Raw genomic sequence first — 18,994 nt, 5'->3', positions numbered from 1 at the left:
TAACAAAAATCGTGATGCAAAAAATAAAAAAACTCCTGATAAAAAAGTGAACACGCTGACTTGGTAGAAGAAACAAAATACTTAAGTGTAATTAAACTTTACATCAATAGGTAATTTTATAATAAGTCAGAAGATGAAAATTAAGAATATCTTATAATTCTAATAAGAAATCAAATATAATTTAATTAGGATGGTTAAAAAAAAATATTGAAAAAAGTATAGTAGTATTGTATTATCTTTGTCAAAAAGAAAAAACAAGAAAAGAAAGAACGAGAGGCCCGTGAAAGAAGTTGTTTTTATTATTTTAGCGATATGCACGCGCCTGTCACCATCTGGCATTACGAATTAAAGCAAACAAACCCTAACCCACTTTTCTTACCATTATATATACCATTCATCCTTTCTCTTTCCTCTCACCCAAACACTTCTCTTTTTCTCTCTCTACACTCTATTCAACCCTTCACATTTTCTCTCTTCTTTATCTTAAATTACTTTTCCATGGAGGAAAGCAAGAAACGAGTCCGGGACGAGTCCAGCTACTCACCCGAGTCCCAAACTCAGCTGGTCGACTCTCCCGAGTCTGAAAGTCAGCGGGTCGACTCACCTGAGTCTAAGATTCGTCGAGTTGACTCGTCCGAGTCTCAACTCGACTCGGTCCTTGACTCGGAGGTGCGTCTACAAGACGACATTTTTAACATACTTGACGACGCCGATAATGTGCCTGAGCGTGACTCGGTGCAGGGTCTTGACTCAGTGATCAAAAGCTTCGAAGATGAGATAAACGCTCCTGGTTCGGATTCTGGTTCGGGCGACCCGACCCAGGAACCAGACTCTGGGGAGCTACAATCTAACTTGGGGTATCTTCTAGAAGCCTCTGACGACGAACTGGGGTTGCCGCCGACGGTTGTTGACGGTGAGGAAACGGGTCGGGTTGGTCCGGAAATGACGGAGCTTGCCAGGTTAATGGGTTTTGAAGATGATATACCCAGTTATGATGCATTCGGGTTTGGGTCAGGGTTTGCGGCGGAGAGTGACGGCGGCGCCGGAGGTTTTGTGACGGTGGATGGGTTGTTTGACTATTCGGACCCGGCGGCGGATGTTTTGTGGCGGTCGGAGTCATTACAAGCTATGTAGGTGACCGCGGCGAGATTTTGCGATGGTTTTGGCAGAAGGGTGCGTAGGGGTGGAAAATGTAAATCTAGGAAAATATTGGGGTTAAAATAGGAGGAGGAAAAGAAAAGGGTAGGGTAGCATAGAAACGTGGTAGGTAGATGTGAAAAGTTGTAGGGTTTGTTGTTTTGGTTTTTTCGTTGAATTCAATTGAAACAAACTGGACTACTTGATGAGCCGTTTCAGTTTTGTTTTGTTGCTTCATTTTCTTGCATGGTAGAACTTTTTTTTTTATATATTTAATTTATTTATCGTTCAAAATCTTTTACATTTAAAGGAGGAGTGCTTAATGGTTCGGAAAAAATATCCTCTTTATATATAAAATAAATACTCTTTTTTCATTATTAAATTTGTTAGACGCCTGATAAATTAGTCTCATTATTTTACACATGGTTGCCTTAATCCTGCATTTAACTACTATTACTATTTTGATCCGAATTTAACATTTTTGTCTGTTTTAATAAATATATATTCTTTTCATTTTGATAGAAAAAATACTTGATTTAAATTAATATTGTTCATATTTTTTGGCCTAGAAATTAATATTTTTCAACATTGTCACATGAAAAACATTATAAAGATTTACTATTATTTATTTAAAAATTATTATGCCATTTAATAAACAAGCATCATATAAAGTACAATTAATAATTCTTATATTGTTTTACAAATAATATTTTAAATGATTTTTAATTAATTTATAAGATAAAAATATTTTTTTAAAAATAATTAGTAATAAAACTTTTACTATTTTGATACCTTAATATACGTAGAGAGTCAAGTCAGAAAAAGAATCCAATGTTAAAAAATCCGTATCATCAATCGAGGTCATTCAATATTACACTTTGTTTTAAGTTGTTTTGTTGAGGGAGAAAAAAATACAAGAAAGGAGAGAGAGAAAAGTTACTTGATTGATATGAATGTAGAAAAAGAAAGGATATTTTTTTCTCTTTTCTTATTTAACTTTAGTAGAAATGATGGATAAAAAATGTATAAAATATGCTTTCAACATAAAAAAAAAAAGAATCTAGTCAATATACTAAATAAATTAGGCTCTCAATACTAAAAAAATAAATAAATTGTAAGCAGGATGAAAAAGAGATTTAATGAAACGATTAAGACATCTCAATGTTTATCTCTCAAAAAGTATTTCACAACAATTATTTATTATTCGTTTATAGGATTTCCTCATTTTTCAAACCTGTGAGCTTTGTCTGAGCCTGAATAGACTTGTTAAAAGAATAGTTTGTTGTCCTTGGAGTAGCAATGAAAAACAAAACTTGAAATATTGCCTAGAGAAGCAAGTGTTAAAAAAAAACTTGCTTACAATTAAAAGTAGAGATTCCTATAAATTTGTATTAGTAGAAATTGTTGTAGTTTTTAAGTAAATTATGAGAGAAAATCATTAAATGAGAAGTGTGACAAACTAAAATGAATGATTTTTTTCAATAAATTTCAATAAGAGATTATTAAATTATGTTAAAAATAAAATATTAAAGAAAGAATAACTAACATTTCTCTTAAGATAAATTGTTATGTGTGTCTTTTCTTCCCTTGTTACACTAACAATGAAGGGAATTGAGGATGTATGATAAACATTTTTTGTTTTATCTTAAAGATTCTTATGAAAACTAAACATCATTTATTAAACAATGCACTGGTTTTGATGTATTGTAATTCGGAACCTTGGTTAAGCTTACAATTTGTTTTTTTTTCTTCATGTGTTTGTTAGAAAAATATTTTTCCAAATATTTTGAAAATACAACTGAACCCCTTTTATTGTTTTATTTTGCATGTCTTTACAATCTGGTATTTGAGTGTACCTTTACTAGTTGTGCACTTTCCAACATTAATGGAGAAAAGTCATTAAAAACTTCATTGTAGAGAACATTAATCAGTGGATCGTTGAGGGAGCCTCCACCACAAGGCCTCAAACTTTCTTTGGCTAGGACTACCTTACTAGTAAGACTTGATGAAAATGGTCAACTAATCTATATCAGGTTATAATGAAGGGAGGTTTTGAACCTCCTAAGACTGCTTGAAAAGTTCTCATTATAGTATTTGATTGGATTTAGGACGATATTGACAAAATGCAACTCAACGCAAAGACTAGATATTTGATCAAGTGCCTCCTATATATCAAGATAAAAATACAAGGTATTTGGTTGCAAGGATTCTAAGGAAATGTGGAACATTTTAGCTTCCACACATGATAGGGCAAACAATGTATATAGAGAATCAAAATCAATCCTTTGAGGTGCTACAAGTTATTCAAGATGATTGAAGGAGTGACTATAGTCGAAATGGTTGGATGATTTCAAATTGTCCTCAATGATTTTAGAGCTAAGAGGAAGAAGTACACCGTAGAAGAAAATAATATAAAATTTCTTAACAATCATCTTTAAAAAGAAAGACTCTAATATCGCAGTAATTTAAAAAGTTTAGGATCTTAAATCTTTGAGATGAATGAGTTGTTTGGATCGTCACATACTCACGAACTTTATTTATATTAAAGAAATGTTGTAAAGAAGAATACATTCATTTCTCAATTTATTTCTTTAATTTTAAAAAAAGATATAAAAATATTATATAAATATTTTCCTCTCTTAATTTAACTATAAAAGATGTAAAGTGATTTTACCCTAATCACGCATATTTTTTAAAACTAATATTCTCTTTGAAATTCCCAAGCACACTTGTTTAATAAAAAATTAATTACTTTACATTAATTATTAAAATTTTATGTATTTTTTCTACTCATTAACTATATATCCATGTATACCTCTTCTGGAATCAGTTATAAGTAAAGAAAAAATATTTCTTGAAAGAGAGGAGAAATAAGTAATTAATAATATAATATAATAAAATGAAAATGAAGAGAAAAGATAGTTATTGATTCAATATTTAAATTTTTTGAATATGAAAATATTTAAGTTTTTTTCCAAATTAACTTATGAAATGGTTAAAATCAGCTTCTCTGATAGACATTTTATAAATTAGCTCAGGCATAAACTAATTTGTATTTGTGAATAGCTTAATTTGTTTTACGTTCTGTTACAAATGCTTATTAAGAATTTTATAACACCCTCTTAGCCTAGATGTTTTATTCCAAGAGAACTGTTCTTGGGAGGTAATTTTGCATGAGCAAAATAAGTTAATTATAGATGACAAGGTCGGAGTATTAAAAGAAATTGTATATTCAAGACTAAGACTCAAAATTTAGATCACTAATTAAGTTGGATTAATATAATTCCATGCTCACTGAAGTTGCAGATAGTTTTGATTATGTAGTAGTGGTAGAAGGGATTATGATCTGAATTTTACATTTTAAGAGAATGGTGTTTTTTCGGATCTTAGTTTTGTTGCATCAATTGAAACAAACTAGAATCCTTGATGAGCCGTTTCAGCAAAAAGAATCCAATGTTAAAACATCCGCATCAAAAAAATATCCAGGTTATTGAATATGAACAGTGGGCATGAAAAAAAGCCTGAATTACACTTTTTTTTAAACCTTTTTTGGCTATGAAAGAAATTAAAATTAGAAGAAAAGAAAGAAAAGTGAAAAAGCTAAAACTGAGATAACTTTTTATTTGTTTGATAGGAAAGTAGAAGAAAATTAAAAGAAAGAATAAATCTTTAACTAGGTAGAAAATGATGGAAAAAATGTATATTTATATAATTTTTGGTGTGAAATATGATTAATCATGGTGTCGGCTAATATCAATGAATTCCCACGTAGCAATTAACTCAAGAAAGAAATTGTGTTACAGATCACATTAAGGTCCTAACCACCCTATCCCCAAAATTGAAGGAGATCATGGGTCTCATGGTTTTAACCACTTATCTCATCGTGAACGTTGCTTCCCATGTTCCCATAAGCTATATATATATATATATATATATATATAAACGATTAAAACATTAATTTTAGTCATTGCTGTTAGATGATTATTTTTATGATTTTATTTATTTATGAATCTTATACATAAATAAAATGTTGATTTCATATATGAATATAAGTATATAGATATTCAGTGAATGAAAAAATAAAAATAAAAATTGATGGGTATGAAAACGGATATTATAACACCCTACCTAAATCCTACCGATTATCGTTCCTATTCATTATTGGATACCAACTCATTGTCGACCATCCAATGTTGGCTGTCAATTTCTTATCGACTAAACTGTTTTGGTGTGAACAATAATACATGAATATTCTTAAATTTTAAAAAATGTAATAAGAAAATAAAATATGCTTAGTAAAAAAATACACCTACTCATTACCCAGAATAAACTAAAACATGAATGATAAAAAAAATTAAAAAATATTTTAGAATCTCCATCTCTTTTCATAAATTGTTCTCGTGTTTTGTGTTTTTTCTTCTTCTTCTTCTTTTTATCATATGATTATCTATCATTTATGCCGGTAGTTAGAATCTCTATATTAAAGATTCTCATAAAAACTAATCATCATTTGTTAGACAAAACGTTAATTAGTTTTGATCTATTGTATTTCTGAACCTTGGTAAAACTTACATATTGTTTATTTTTCAATATGTAAGTTTGGAAAAGAAGATTTTCGCAAAGATTTTGTAAATAGAATTGACCCATTTTTGTGTTTTCTTTTGTCTTTACAACTTGGCATCAAAGTCCAGCATTAAGTAAATTTTAATTTCTTTAAATGTGATTAGTATAATTAAACAGTATAAATTATCTTTTTTAATTAATGTAAAAATTAATTATTGACTTACTTGCAAATTTATCATCTGACTTTAAAAATTCTGTGAATTTTATTACTTAAAATTTTAATTATTATGCATTTTATAGCTATTGATGTATAAAAAAAAGTTAAAAAAAATAAAACTATATCATTTTATTACCAATGTGACGATAAAATGGTATAAAATTTGTAACATGAAGAAATTTGTAATTTTTAATTACACAAAAAAAAAATCAGATTAAAAAGTAATTGTTGGCATTGACAATTTTTAATTCTGATTTAACATAAAAAAGAAGACAAGACAAGAAAAGAAAATCCTTGTGGATAGGATGCAATGAAAAGAGCAAACGTTGTTTGTTGGTGTGTTAGCCACCACGGAGGCATATCATCCTTATATCATCTTCATAAAATTATATCTTTTGCGCGCATTCTCATTCACCAATGGCGTTCACCGTCGCCATTGGCAGTGGCGTGGCTATAATCCCCTGCGGCAACACCACCACCGCAATTCCTTACACCCGTGGTGGTGGTCACCGAACGAGAAGAAAGCTCCATCTCCATGTGGCGCGCGCGAAGAAGCCCCTGAACGGCGACGGCGTTTCCATTTACACTGAGCTCCTCAAAACCGAAGTTTCCGTTTTCGAAAATAAGCCCCTCGGCGACAACGATGCCGCTTTGAAGTTCGTAGAGAAGATAGACCGTCAATTTCAATACCCCGATTTCTGGGAAGGATCCCAGTGGGACTGGTTAGGCATCTTCGTCAAGTTTTCCCCAATCATTGGCGTCGCTGTTGCGGTATAGTGTTTTTTTTTTTGTCGGCAAATGTTAATTGTCAGTACGGTTTGTTTTTTGTTATTGGGGATTCACTTCTTCTGATTCTTGTTATTGTTATTGTTGTGTTCCTTATACAAGTAGAAGTGGATTAGGGAGTTATTAAGTTGTGTTTCGATCAATTTCTCAACAGATACTTATTATAAGTAAAGATTTTCTTATATATTAACTTATCCATAGGTTAAAATCAACCTCTGGAGAAGCTATCTGAAAGAGCTCTGGAAATTAACTTATGCATTGACTAATTTTGATGGTTCTGTACATAAGTAGAAATGGATTAGGGAGCTCTTAGTTGTAGATGTTTTATGTTAAGAGAACATACTTGTTCTTGTGAGACAATTCTGTTGAGTCAAGTTAAATAACTGTACTGTAGATGACACAATCTCAGTATTTAATGTAATTGTACATTTAAGACTCGAACTCTGGATCACTAGTTAAGTTAGAACAATTTCATGCTTGTTGAAATTGTAGATGCTTTTGATTATATAGTAGTGGGAAAAGCGATTATGATCTTAATTTTAAATACTAAAAGAGAATGGTGTTGTTTTTACTCTTAGTTTTGTTGCATCAGTGTCGTGTTTGCTTCCTGTGCGTTTTGCTGCATTGAGTTGCTTCTGATTATAAAACAATTTCTGTTAATTTAAGGGGTTGTACGTTTTAGCAGAAAAAATCAGGCCTTAATTTTTTCTGGGTGGTATCGAGTCAAACACTAATATCTCAATGTAATGAGATTTGTTTAGGTGATTGAGCTCTTCTAATTGATGTTATTCCATACACAGGACGAGACTCTTAATTTATTTACAAAATTTTGAAGCCTTCTTTGTTTTATTTTTTGAAAGAAAGAAAAAAAGTTAATGGAAATGGGGTTAGTTCTCACAAAGTGGAACTAGGAAAACAGTGCGGAGTCTTGTCTGGAAATTTTGAGTGTAGTCTAGTCGCAATTTACACGTTGATTCAATCAAGGCTTTAAACGTGTTTATGTTCACTGGGATTGTAGGCATGTCTTGCTATCTACGGTTGCTTTACATTTCATGAACCACCAAAAGAAATGAGGGAGGCTGCTGAAAGGCTGTATTCTGTGCAGTCCGGCGTGGAGTCTAGTGCAGAGTCCGGTTTGGAGTCTAGTGCAGATTCCAGTGTGGAGTCCGGTAAAGTTATTGAAGAGCCTGATACATATGACTCAGATGTTTTTGATTCCAATCCAACAGAGGTAGCACCTAGTTTGGAGTAGACTCTCCATAGATACACTGCAAATATACCTTATTTTTAGCATTTAAACCCAGGTGAATGGATTCAAACCTTTACTGCACTTAATTTTTAAGACAATGCTTCTGGTTACATGTAAACCCTCTTAAAGTGTATCAATTTTGAGACAGATCAAGGGAATTAGTTGTATGTGTAAATGTATGGCAGTTATTCGTTGCGCTGCATCTGATTACTCATATGTTGTCGTCAATCTTGTATATCTGTTCTAGATCAGAACTACTGAAATAGAATCTTTTACATACATACATAGTTCAGGGTAAAGGTTGAGTTCCGATCGATACTGGTTTTGTTGAACTAGAATTATGTGTTACCATCTCCTTCATTTGGTATAGAATTTTGCTATAATTCATTAAGTGTGAGTAGGAAATTGATAGTTAATCACACTTTGATTGATTGTTTGTTTATAATATAATGACAACTAATTGTTACTTGGAGAAAAAGTTCATGAAGGCATATGGGAGGAGGAAAAGTTGTTTTTTAATGTCTAAATAATAATAATAATAACTTCTATCAGAAAAGATGTTTATTTTTTTTTACCTAAGAATGATAATCTAATCCGAACTCCCAATATAAATGACACTGCAAATTTAACTTGAAAATAAATTTGTCAATCCTAGCCTGGTTATTAAATCACAAGAACGTATGAAAACTAATAGTAGTACAGGACAGACGGGAACAATAAAATTGCTAAAGTTGGACCAACAACAAATCTGTTCCCTGTCTTCAAGTTAGTGGCTTTGCTACTTCCAAATCCAATCCCCATCATGATTGGTCTTGGTGGCACCGAAAATGAGGGAGAAGCTACAGATTCGAAAGAGAGATCATAAGAAGCATGATTTAATTTCAAGGACATTGGCAAAGGAAATTATTAGTAAGGAACATATAATCTGCGTTGCAATTAATATGGAAGCTAACCTAGCTTTTAAAGGTTTATATTTTCCATTCATTTTGAAACCTAAAGTTTCTCGTACCAATACAGAAGTTAGAGGAATGGATAAATGAGAATGGAAAAAGAGAGGTGATTGTTTACCAATAACAGTGGAGTTGTTCTTTGTCCCAAAGGAAACTTGTGATTGAGGAGAAGTTGCAGGCATATGCACTTGTTCCCCTGTGGCACAAAAAATGAAGGGGGAATTGATTCAATACTAATACTACAAAACTCCAGAAGTTAGTAATTAATGTACACAGAATAGGCTAAGAACAAGAATGTGAAACCGAAATAACATGAAAAATCAAGCACAGGATACACTTTTGAAACAAGTCAATTATAAACAAATGCTAGATAGGTTTTAAGATTGAATATGACAGTTTATGTAACCTAAACAGGCCGACATATTGGCATTAACTTGAAGGGAGCAAAGAGCTGGCAGCTGCAAAGCAAGTGTTCTGTTGATAGGGAGAGACCTCAAGTTAGTGCCATTGAGAAAGAGGCACAGACAACGTGGCTCTTGGCTGTAGAGTTGCTTGAGGTTGCCACAGCATGCTGACCCTGGAGAAGGGGAAGTACCCTGCACAAATGTTGTGCAAGGAATAAGGAGAAGGAGGCTTGGTGTGCATTGAGCTATGGTGGGGCTTGAGTCTTGTGAAAGTATGTTGGGAAGATGGGAAATCAACAGCAAGAGAATAATCTGACACAAAATAGGGACAAAAAATAAATATTTAGGAGAAGCCATCATGTAATGTGATCTTGCGGTGATGGGGAAATATTTACCCAGGTGTCTAAATAGAAAATTGATCACTTTTCTATGTGAGTTGTTACATGCATGGTATGTGAGTTTGATCTCTAACATGTATTTCTTGTTTCTTCATGTGAAAAACTAACTCATTGAAAAGCTTAAAATGTTAGGTAAAGATACAATAGTTTAATTTTCATGATCTAATTTTTTTACCCTACCAAACCAATTAAAAATAACTCCATATATAACTTTTAAATATAGTAATTACAAAATTCAGCAGTTTTACTATAAAGTTTTCTCAATTTTGATTATAAGATATTTTGAATACAAAATAAATAAATAAACAATACAAATACTCACAACAATCCTCACTCTATCCCTACCTTTCCCCCTTTGTATTTACCTTCCTTCCTGTGCACAATTAGCATGGTATACTTCCAATTCCAAGATAAAAATGTTTCAGTTGTTATTGTTAAAATGAAAAAGATAAGAACATAATTGTCAAATCTGGAACAGAAATCAAGGGAACCCGTTCACAGGGTCCCTGGTTGGACAGCTGATCTGGATAGAAAAACTGCCTCTACCATAATAATAATAATTAATCTAAAAAGTACAAAAAAAATAGCGGGTTGACCAAATCTTGTTAAAAACTAGCATTCCTGGTTCGTATGGTAGTTGATGGAAGTCCGTTCCATAATGAACCCGGTTCAAATGCTGGTATAAAAAAAGATCTTGTTAATAAAAAGGTCACAAGATAGATACACATTTGTTTATTGAACGTTGAAATGCTGGGTAATAAACCAAAAATAAATAAAATCATGCATGTTAAATAATGATAATTTCACAACACAAGCACACGATTTGCTTTATATTAAATTTTTTTGCAGGCAGAACACTTCATTCTAGCAGAAGTAAGATCTTTATGCCTTTTTTTTCAAAAGAAAGTGTGCTCTTCCTTTGTTGATGTAGTGGCATGGACAAAACGGGAACAAAGAAGTCGAGAATAATGTGACATAGTACGCTACATTTGCCTTCCTTGGCAGACCTATAGACACAAAATGAATCAGATTCAGCAATTAAAAGGAGCATCAATGCCATCAAACGGAAATGCTAACCAGCTCATTATAAACCCTTTTTGGCTCTCAAAGTTTTGATGTTGCTTGCCTTTTAAGATTCACTTTGCCTTTGCTAGCTCACTCATACTATTTTGGATTTTCAAATTCCTGTTACTATCTCTCTCTCTCTGATTGTTTTCATGACAGTGAAGGCAAGCTCTAATCATCATCTTTTGGTTTTTTTAATTAAGTTAGTTCTATAAATACAATTCGAATCATTTTTGTTTTCTTTGGTTTGCAGTACTTTTGCATGGTGATGAGGATCAATATTGATTGTAATGGCTGCTACAGAAAAGTGAAGAGAGCCCTTCTTGATATGCCAGGTTAGGCATCATGCATGGATCATCCTTAATTAATTTCTGCAATCTTATAGTTCTGAAATATAGAATTAAATTGTAAACTATTTTATATTTCTTTGACTATGCTATATATTGTTTTCTGCAATCTTATAGTTCTGAAATATAGAATTAAATGGTAAACTATTTTATATTTCTTTGACTATGTTATATATTATGCTAGAGTTGGATACCCATCTCCTAGAAAAGAATCAGACAAGGGTAATTGTGTGTGGAAGGTTCATTCCACGGGATGTTGCAATCATGATAAGGAAAAAAACTAACCGTAGAGTGGAGATATTAGACATACAAGACCTGAGTGAGAGCAATGCTGAAATGGAAGACCAGAAACCAATGACCAATAATTGGACACTTCTAACTACTCAGAATCAAATGGAAACATGTCTGGCTTGAGAGAAAGAAAGAATATTGTCTCATATTTCATCCATATATGTATCCACAAGTGAGTATGTGACTTGTACCATTTTTTTTAAGTATTCCTCACTACTAATCATTGTAATAATTCTAGACATTACTAACTTATAATTGCATCTATTTCTGTGTTTGATTGTAATTTCTTTATCAACTAAAATATTTAACATAGTATTTTAAAATTTTTTTATCATTTTTCAGGAAAATATAATTAGGTAGCTTTTGAATTAGGTTGGGTTTTAAAAAAGAGGAGTTACTGATGTACAAAAGTTTTGCCTGTGAAAACTAGTTGGAAAGTATCGTTATACCATCGATCCTTTTTTTTTGGCAACTCAATTTTTTAACATCTATGATTTATATATTTTTTCTTTTACTTTTTTTTTTGCAAGGATTATTATTTTTTTACTCAATCTTTTTCCCCCAATCTACAAGGACCACAACTTACATCGCTCGCTCCCCCTCTTCATATTCATCCGACTCCATTCAATCACCTGGTAAATTTATAACAATTGTCTCTTTTCTTCCCTTTTTCTCTTTTGTATGCATGTAAAAAGATACTTATCTTTTTAGCTTCGTACGTGTTAACGAAAAATTTTAGTTCCTATGTTAGGTTTTAAGAATCTAGAGACTTTAGAAAGGCTAAGAAAGAAAGAAATATAAAAGCTGGCTTCATTTCTAAATCCAAAAGTGAAGAAACCTGCTCCACAACCGCGTAGGCTTAAGCCCAATAACTCTCAACATATGTATTGGCACAACATCAATGCCTTTATTATGCTTTATATTTCAGCCATGTATATGAGAACCCTTACATTACAGGCATACATTTTTTATTCCTCTATATAATATACTATAACCATATGCTATATCCTCCAAGTACATATGCAGCAAATTTATTCAAAGACAACAATATTATATATATACTATATGCATGCATGCACGATGCATCTACTTGTCACTGTGTCCTCCAGGAAGCTTCTCCTTAATCTTGTCCAGTATCCCTTTCTTCTCGTGCTGACCACCATGAGATTGCTCATGCTGACGATGCTCCTTCCCATACCCTGCTTCAGTGTGCGCACCCCCAGTGTTGATTCCATAGCCAGTTCCACTTCCATAACCAGTGCCACCAGCTGTTCCATAATCAGTACCACCAGTGCCTCCATAACCGGTGCCACCGGTGTTTCCACTTCTAGGACCGGTTCCTGTGTCCGCGGTGTCGGTTCCATAGTAAAGGCCACCTGTATTCCCATGCTGCCTTCCAGTGTCACCAGCATAACCACCGGTAGTCCCATGTTGTTGGTTATGGGTGTCTATTCCGGGATTGACACCAGTCGTTCCATGATGTCTATCGGTGTTTAGGCCATAAACACCGGTAGTCTCATGATCTCTACCAATGTCTATTCCGGGATAAACACCAATAGCATCATGTTGTTGCTTATTAGTGTCACCATCGTAACCACGACCAAAATGATGCCTACCGGTATCTTTCTCAGGATAGACACCGGTGGTATCATGTTGCTTATTAGTGTCATCATTGTAGCCACCAACACTTTTAGTGGCTACATAAGTGACACTAGTGGCATGAACCGGGTTGCCATATTCGTCAGTTTGCCTCTCAACATTGCCATACTCGTCGACCTTGCGACCCTGATCATCGTAGTGCTTCTGATAACTTGCCATAGTTGTTGTTGGTTTTGGTTATAAGGAAGTTCTTTCTTGTAGTTGTGTGTGATGTTGGATGATGAAAGATGGATGCAAGCACGAGGTTTATATAGGAAACCAAGCATAAAAATCCGGTGAAGGAGACTTAAAAGTCTGACACGTGCCGTGTGGCGTTAAGGATGTAGCTGCCACTGCATGGACACGTGTTGGTGTCTTTTTTGAGTGAAGCCCGTGTCGTGGCTTTCTGATTCATGGTTTGACACGTGCGGCCCAAATGGATAAGTCTTTAGCTAGCTGGGCCATGGATGGATTTGAATTTAAGCGGTGTTAGTGACTCTGGATTTTGTGTCACTGAAAGGGCGAAAAGAACGTGGCACCTGTGACAATTTGACAAAAGATACAAGAATCCCGAAATAGTCACAAAAAAAGTTTAGTGGCAAACATGTTAAATTTTGATAATTTGTATTTTGTACAAGTTTTAGCATGCACATCAGAACAACCAATATCAGTAATTTAAAATAAATATCAATCTTATAAAAAATATTTGGACGTGAGTATAACGTTTACAATCATAGTTAATTGAAGTTTTTTTAGAAGTTAATTGAAGTTTTAAGATGACATTAAAATAAATTTAATGTAAGATATTGTAAAATAATAGTAAAACTTATATTAGCACAAACTATGATGTATAAACTGTGCATATAGCCTTGGCAGTCGGCAATACAGATAATTAGGCATGACAACCAGATCTTGAATTCGTGAGGTCTATTCCGGACCAGTTCCGATTCAAATTGATCAAAATCGAAATTAAATTTTCCCCAATAATCAAATTGAGATTCGGGTTTGAGGATGAAATTCTCAATATCGATCCCCAACTATGAAATATATACTGTCCATATAGCTTTGGCCGTCGGCAATACAGATAACGGTAGAATAATGAAGCGGGACTACTTGATGTAACTTGGGTTGGGCTATCCTAACCAGGATAGTGTTATGAGTAGGGTAGGTATTACTTTTTGTTGTTATAAGTAGGGTAGGTCTTACTTTTTGCAGTCACTTTTTACTTATACATTTCTTTAAATTTTTTTAAAAAATGTTATTTTTCCAAGATTAATTCTAAAACTTGTTTTTTTATAGTTAATACATACTTTTAAAAAGTAAAATCTAAAAGAAGACTCCCCACGTTTTAATTTTAGTGAGCTATAGTTGTTAACATAAAGAAGGGATTGCTTGGGGTATTTGGTTTGATATGAATCAATGTGTTTTTAAAAATAGAAAGCTAGATTGTAGCCAGGTGCTGAGCAAGGTGTTTAGCCTCAAAATATTATCACCTAGTCTGAATAGTCAAGCTCATGTTGAATGATAGCATGGAAGAAGTTCCAGATGGTCTTCATAAAATCAATTTTGATGTTGCAATTAGAAAGGATACATGAACTGGATTGGGTTTAATTGTGCGTGATGCTCAATGAAATATCCTAACTTCAACCACAAAATATGAGTTGTTACTTTCTACACTTTAACTATTGGCATAAACAGTTTTATTTGGATTCCAGAATGAGTTTTCCAAATACAATATAAAATGCATGAAGCAATAATGGAAATGCAGAGTTTTACCCCAAAATATATTCATAGTTTGTTATTCATTAAGAGATGGGGCAATAAAACTACTCACCATTTAGCTGCTTTGTCTTTTACCTATTTAGATGATTGCTGAATTGAGAGAGTCTCCTACCAGTAGGACCAAATCATTTCATATGATGTGATGTATCTCCTTTTGATTCTCATTAATAATATCTGGCATTTAATAAAAAACTAAAGAAGGGATTTATGAAGCTTTTTTGGTCCACCCACTCATGCTATTGTTTTGTTTACTAAGCACCATGTGTTCAACAACCACTACAGTCATAACCTTGCAAGTAATCATTTCTCGTTCTAATCGAGTATTTTTTTCTTGGATAGAAATAAAAAAAATTCATCGATATTAGAGATACAGTACTTTCCAAATAAATTTTATCGGATAACCAAACTCAATAACCCTCTTAATTTTTTAGAATTTATTATTATCATTTGCAAAAAAAGTGCCGAATTTGGGGTAATATAGAGTCTAACACCAGTGTTTGATTTACTGGAAATAAATAAATAAAGGATAGATTGTAATTTTCGTTTTTGAATATGTAAACTATGAATAAATTCGTTTTTAAAAGAAAAATTTAAATTTTAGTCTTAAAAGTAAAAAAGAAATATGATAAATTTATTCATGTGACATTTTCGGAGACGAAAATTATTATTTATCTATAATATAATTTAATTTTTATTTTTTTTCTCTTTTTTAATTATTACAAATATAACATTACAATAAATATTTTAAAAAATAAACATAAATTAAAATAAATAAAATAATAAATATAATATTAATTAATAATGTTTCTATTGATTAATAACACATCCTTTATTTTTATCTTTACGTCTTTTGACCTTAAAAAAATAAAAGAGAGAAAGAAAGAACACGGACTAAAAGTTTTCAATGAATGATGAATCCATCTGCCAGCCACTTTCAACTTTCAAGTTTCAATATAGAGAAGTTCAAGAACTCATCACTTTCATAATTTGGATAAGCATGTGCAATAACTCAGTCACAACTTTCGAAAATGAAAATCTATTTGTTATTAGCTCGAATGGAAAACTAAATGTTGAACTTCAAAAGAGGCAGCTGTAAAATGTGGCAGCCACATATTCATATGACAATTTTGAAGTTGCCCGATAATGGAAAACAAAACGTCGACTTCATAATTTAATGACAATTTATAGAAAATTAATATGATGACTTTTAAATTTCTAAGTAATTTAAAAATTTGGTACTCTGACACGTACATATTTTCTATAAAAAAATGAAGTGGTTAAAATTGTTAACAAATCACAATATGTAATAAAAAGATGAGTTAAAGTATGTAACAGGCTAAATGATTTAGTCATTTATTTTATTTTATTTTCGTTTTTTATATTTTAAAAATGTAATTTGATCTTTTATCTTATTTTTTTTAGTTTAGTGTAATCTTTTATCTTTTTTAAATAAGTTTATATTGGTCCTTTATTTTTTTTTGTGATTTTTTGTTTTGATTCAGTTTGATTATTTTTTTTTTTTGTGTTTTAGTTTGATCTTTTAAACTATTTAAGATTGATGTCATTAATAATTTTAAAAAAATATTTTTTGTTCAATTTTCTCCCCTTTTCTTTCATTTCATTTTTAACAAAAAAAAACATTCTACTAAAAAAACAAAATAAAAAACAAATAAATTATTTGATACTAGAACTTCGTCCGTGTCGAAGCTCGGACTAATAATAATATTTGATATTTGATAATATATGTTGGCAGTTTAATTATATTAAAAAAATTACAAATAATATCATCGAAGTAAACATTTGAACAAAATATTATATCCTATATACATATTGTGATGACATATTATATGGTATATCATATATGATTAACACAAAAATAAGTTTGAATTACAAACAATATAAGGTAATGGTTTGGAAGTTTGATAAAGGGGATAAATGTGTATTGATACTTCTTCAAAAAGTGAGCATGTTGAAACCTATAAAAACGGTGACAAAGTTAAATATGTAGTACATTATACGTTGCTGAAATGGAAATTAATATGCTGAAAAAGAAATCAATAAAAAATTAGATGGCTACTAAACCTAGGATGTCTATACGCATGTTTCTTATAGTTTTATATACAAAATGAATGACATTAATGGTAATGCATATGTAACAATAAGAATTTGGGAAGCATACCTTCTCTATAAGTTTGCAAAGACTTCTTTGTATACTACATTAATAGTAGTATTTTTTGGAGTGTCTTCTTTATCATGAATAAGAAATATGCACCCCTTTTTTACTTTGCACTCACGAAAGTGCTATATATAGTTGGTCATGAGAAAATACTGGGTTTGGTAAATACGATCCAACATGTGCCAAAGATTGTCCTTGAGACTTGTTAATGGTCATTGCAAATAAAACCATACATGAAAATTGCCTTCTAATTAATTTGAATGACCATGGAGAATCAGAAGGAGACATATTCATTCTTGTATGTATGCCCTATGTCCTATATTGGGGCCAGTAATAATCTCTGATTCAACCACATGTGCACCAAGTCTTGTGACAATGATAAGTCTAGTTCCATTGCATAACCCATCTGCCTGGTCCAAATTTTGTAATGAGTAATGATCAACAATAAAGCTTTGGTTGAAGTAATTTTTTTGATACATAAAATTAACAAATGACTCTTACAACGTCGTTGCGATTTTGGTGATGTGTGTGACAAAATTAGTTTATTACAAGTTAGATGAAATATAAAATTAAGCATGGTCTTTCATTAGGAGAATTCATTGTTAGTAGCAATGAAGGTGGAGAAGCCACCAACAATAACTTGTATAGTTAGCAAAGGAGAACAAAAATCCAATGAGAGAGAGAGAGAGAAAGACGAAGCACAGGGTACACCTTGTTCTAGGGCATTTTCAACTCAGAAGAAAAATAAGGTCTTTTATTAAACAAAGATGGGCTATGCAGAAGAAAAATCATCATTGGAGCTCGGAATGCTATTTGTGTTAATGTTATACGCCGAGAGGCTTCTAATGAAGCTTGGAACTATGACAAAAACTTAGAGAGAGAATGTTATTTGTTTCAAACATTTAAAGTGAAACTGGGGTTTCTATTTTTTAAAGTGAAACGGGTAGATATAGGGAAGTACTACTTCCCTATATCTACCAATCTAGCAATAGTAGTAACATAATACTGTTTCAGAAGAAATAATGGTACGTGAATGCCTGTATGGATCAAATAAGATAGTAAAGTATGGTTTTTGAATATTGAGTCTAACATATAGTAAAGTGTAAAAAGGAAGAAACTTTCCTTCAAACTTAGGTGGAGAAGATATGTGTTTTGTTCTTCATGTTGGAGGTAAGTTGTCATCTTCAAGAAACTGTGCTTTTTGCCCTCCCATTTCGTCCATTATTTATCATCATCCGGCTTATATATGTTATTCAAGGAGGATTCATGTTGTTGAAGTTTGTTGAAGATTTTGGATATAGTTCACCATTGATAGTGACTAGAAGCTAGTGAAGAAAAGGAAGAATGGTGAGTTGTGCATTCTCTCTTGTTTCTTTCTTTCCCACTAAGCCTATGATTAAACATTTGTGTGGTTTAGCCTCAGACTTCCTACCAACTAGAGTAATTTGCTACCTACTATTGGTTACTTATGATAATAGCTAATACAGAATGTAATTTACACTCATTTTATTTTATTTTATTTCAATTTCTGATTGGTTGAATACTTTGGTTTCCTATCAAATGATTACGATTATTTATGTTAAAAGGTATTATTAATAAACTTCTTGATTTCTAAACAGAAAGTTTTAGATAGACTGTTTATAAAATTCTCGTTATGTATTACATTTAAAACGAATTTGAAAAGAGTGTTTTCCTTAGTGATAATTTGTCAAATATTAATTTAGTGTACTTGTTTATAGAATTTTATATATAGGTAGGATGGATGTATAGGAATGGTTACCAAAATGGTACCGTTCTGAGTGTTGATATATGTAATAACCATTGATAGCAGTCCATGTTGCTTTGCATTGCATAATTTAATAGTATATATCAAAAATCACGTTAAATGTTTAAACAATGAGTAAATAACCATATACGACTGCAAGCTTGTTCATATAGACCAAAATATGAAAAGCAAAAAATGTCTCCTAAGGTTAGGTGGTTCAATTACA

General features: G+C 31.9%; 5 protein-coding genes across 7 annotated transcripts; 3 read left to right on the top strand and 2 right to left on the bottom strand.

The window, feature by feature from the left end:
• Window positions 1-415: 415 nt before the first annotated feature.
• Window positions 416-1,511, top strand: LOC100306435 (uncharacterized). Its single transcript, NM_001248070.2, has one exon. It carries the CDS (start codon window positions 499-501, stop codon window positions 1,132-1,134), a length of 636 nt encoding a protein of 211 aa, NP_001234999.1. The 5' UTR covers window positions 416-498; the 3' UTR covers window positions 1,135-1,511.
• A 4,699-nt stretch (window positions 1,512-6,210) lies between these two features.
• Window positions 6,211-8,127, top strand: LOC100800499 (uncharacterized). The gene is made up of 2 exons (XM_003528896.5): window positions 6,211-6,688; window positions 7,722-8,127. Exons 1-2 carry the CDS (start codon window positions 6,335-6,337, stop codon window positions 7,953-7,955), a joined length of 588 nt encoding a protein of 195 aa, XP_003528944.1. The 5' UTR covers window positions 6,211-6,334; the 3' UTR covers window positions 7,956-8,127.
• Window positions 8,128-8,500: 373 nt separating this feature from the next.
• On the bottom strand, window positions 8,501-10,613 carry LOC102661004 (non-specific lipid transfer protein GPI-anchored 10). Of its 3 annotated transcripts, XM_006583342.4 has the most exons (4): window positions 10,050-10,613; window positions 9,309-9,618; window positions 9,021-9,098; window positions 8,501-8,791 (listed from the first exon to the last, which is right to left on the bottom strand). In XM_006583342.4, the coding sequence occupies exons 1-4, from the start codon at window positions 10,092-10,094 to the stop codon at window positions 8,640-8,642; spliced, it is 585 nt and encodes a 194-aa protein (XP_006583405.1). In that variant the 5' UTR covers window positions 10,095-10,613; the 3' UTR covers window positions 8,501-8,639. The 3 variants fall into 3 exon arrangements, with proteins under 3 accessions (XP_006583405.1, XP_025984982.1, XP_006583404.1); XM_026129197.2 differs by lacking the exon at window positions 10,050-10,613 and having other exon boundaries at window positions 9,337-10,020; XM_006583341.4 differs by lacking the exon at window positions 10,050-10,613 and having other exon boundaries at window positions 9,309-10,019.
• Window positions 10,614-10,627: 14 nt separating this feature from the next.
• Window positions 10,628-12,157, top strand: LOC100799970 (heavy metal-associated isoprenylated plant protein 25). Its single transcript, XM_003528895.5, has 3 exons — window positions 10,628-10,933; window positions 11,023-11,104; window positions 11,301-12,157. The coding sequence occupies exons 1-3, from the start codon at window positions 10,922-10,924 to the stop codon at window positions 11,528-11,530; spliced, it is 324 nt and encodes a 107-aa protein (XP_003528943.2). The 5' UTR covers window positions 10,628-10,921; the 3' UTR covers window positions 11,531-12,157.
• A 133-nt stretch (window positions 12,158-12,290) lies between these two features.
• On the bottom strand, window positions 12,291-13,261 carry MAT1 (protein). The gene has a single exon (NM_001251649.1). It carries the CDS (start codon window positions 13,223-13,225, stop codon window positions 12,494-12,496), a length of 732 nt encoding a protein of 243 aa, NP_001238578.1. The 5' UTR covers window positions 13,226-13,261; the 3' UTR covers window positions 12,291-12,493.
• Window positions 13,262-18,994: the final 5,733 nt, after the last annotated feature.

Source organism: Glycine max, chromosome 7 (genome assembly GCF_000004515.6).
Source record: "Glycine max cultivar Williams 82 chromosome 7, Glycine_max_v4.0, whole genome shotgun sequence".
Lineage (NCBI taxonomy): Eukaryota > Viridiplantae > Streptophyta > Magnoliopsida > Fabales > Fabaceae > Glycine > Glycine max.
Note: the sequence above shows the minus strand (reverse complement) of the source record. Positions and strands in the feature narration are given on the sequence as shown.

Bases quoted from the DNA above. Each gene is read 5' to 3' on its own strand.
- LOC100306435 (NM_001248070.2), top strand. From the start codon at position 499: ATGGAGGAAAGCAAGAAACGAGTCCGGGACGAGTCCAGCTACTCACCC.
- LOC100800499 (XM_003528896.5), top strand. From the start codon at position 6,335: ATGGCGTTCACCGTCGCCATTGGCAGTGGCGTGGCTATAATCCCCTGC. The intron at 6,689-7,721 runs GTATAGTGTTTT...CTGGGATTGTAG, and splicing joins TCATTGGCGTCGCTGTTGCG to GCATGTCTTGCTATCTACGG.
- LOC102661004 (XM_006583341.4), bottom strand. From the start codon at position 9,780: ATGTTAGAGATCAAACTCACATACCATGCATGTAACAACTCACATAGA. The intron at 9,099-9,308 runs GTTACATAAACT...TTTGTGCCACAG, and splicing joins CAATATGTCGGCCTGTTTAG to GGGAACAAGTGCATATGCCT. The intron at 8,792-9,020 runs GTAAACAATCAC...TCGAATCTGTAG, and splicing joins GAACAACTCCACTGTTATTG to CTTCTCCCTCATTTTCGGTG.
- LOC100799970 (XM_003528895.5), top strand. The intron at 11,105-11,300 runs GTTAGGCATCAT...ATATTATGCTAG, and splicing joins AGCCCTTCTTGATATGCCAG to AGTTGGATACCCATCTCCTA.
- MAT1 (NM_001251649.1), bottom strand. From the start codon at position 13,225: ATGGCAAGTTATCAGAAGCACTACGATGATCAGGGTCGCAAGGTCGAC.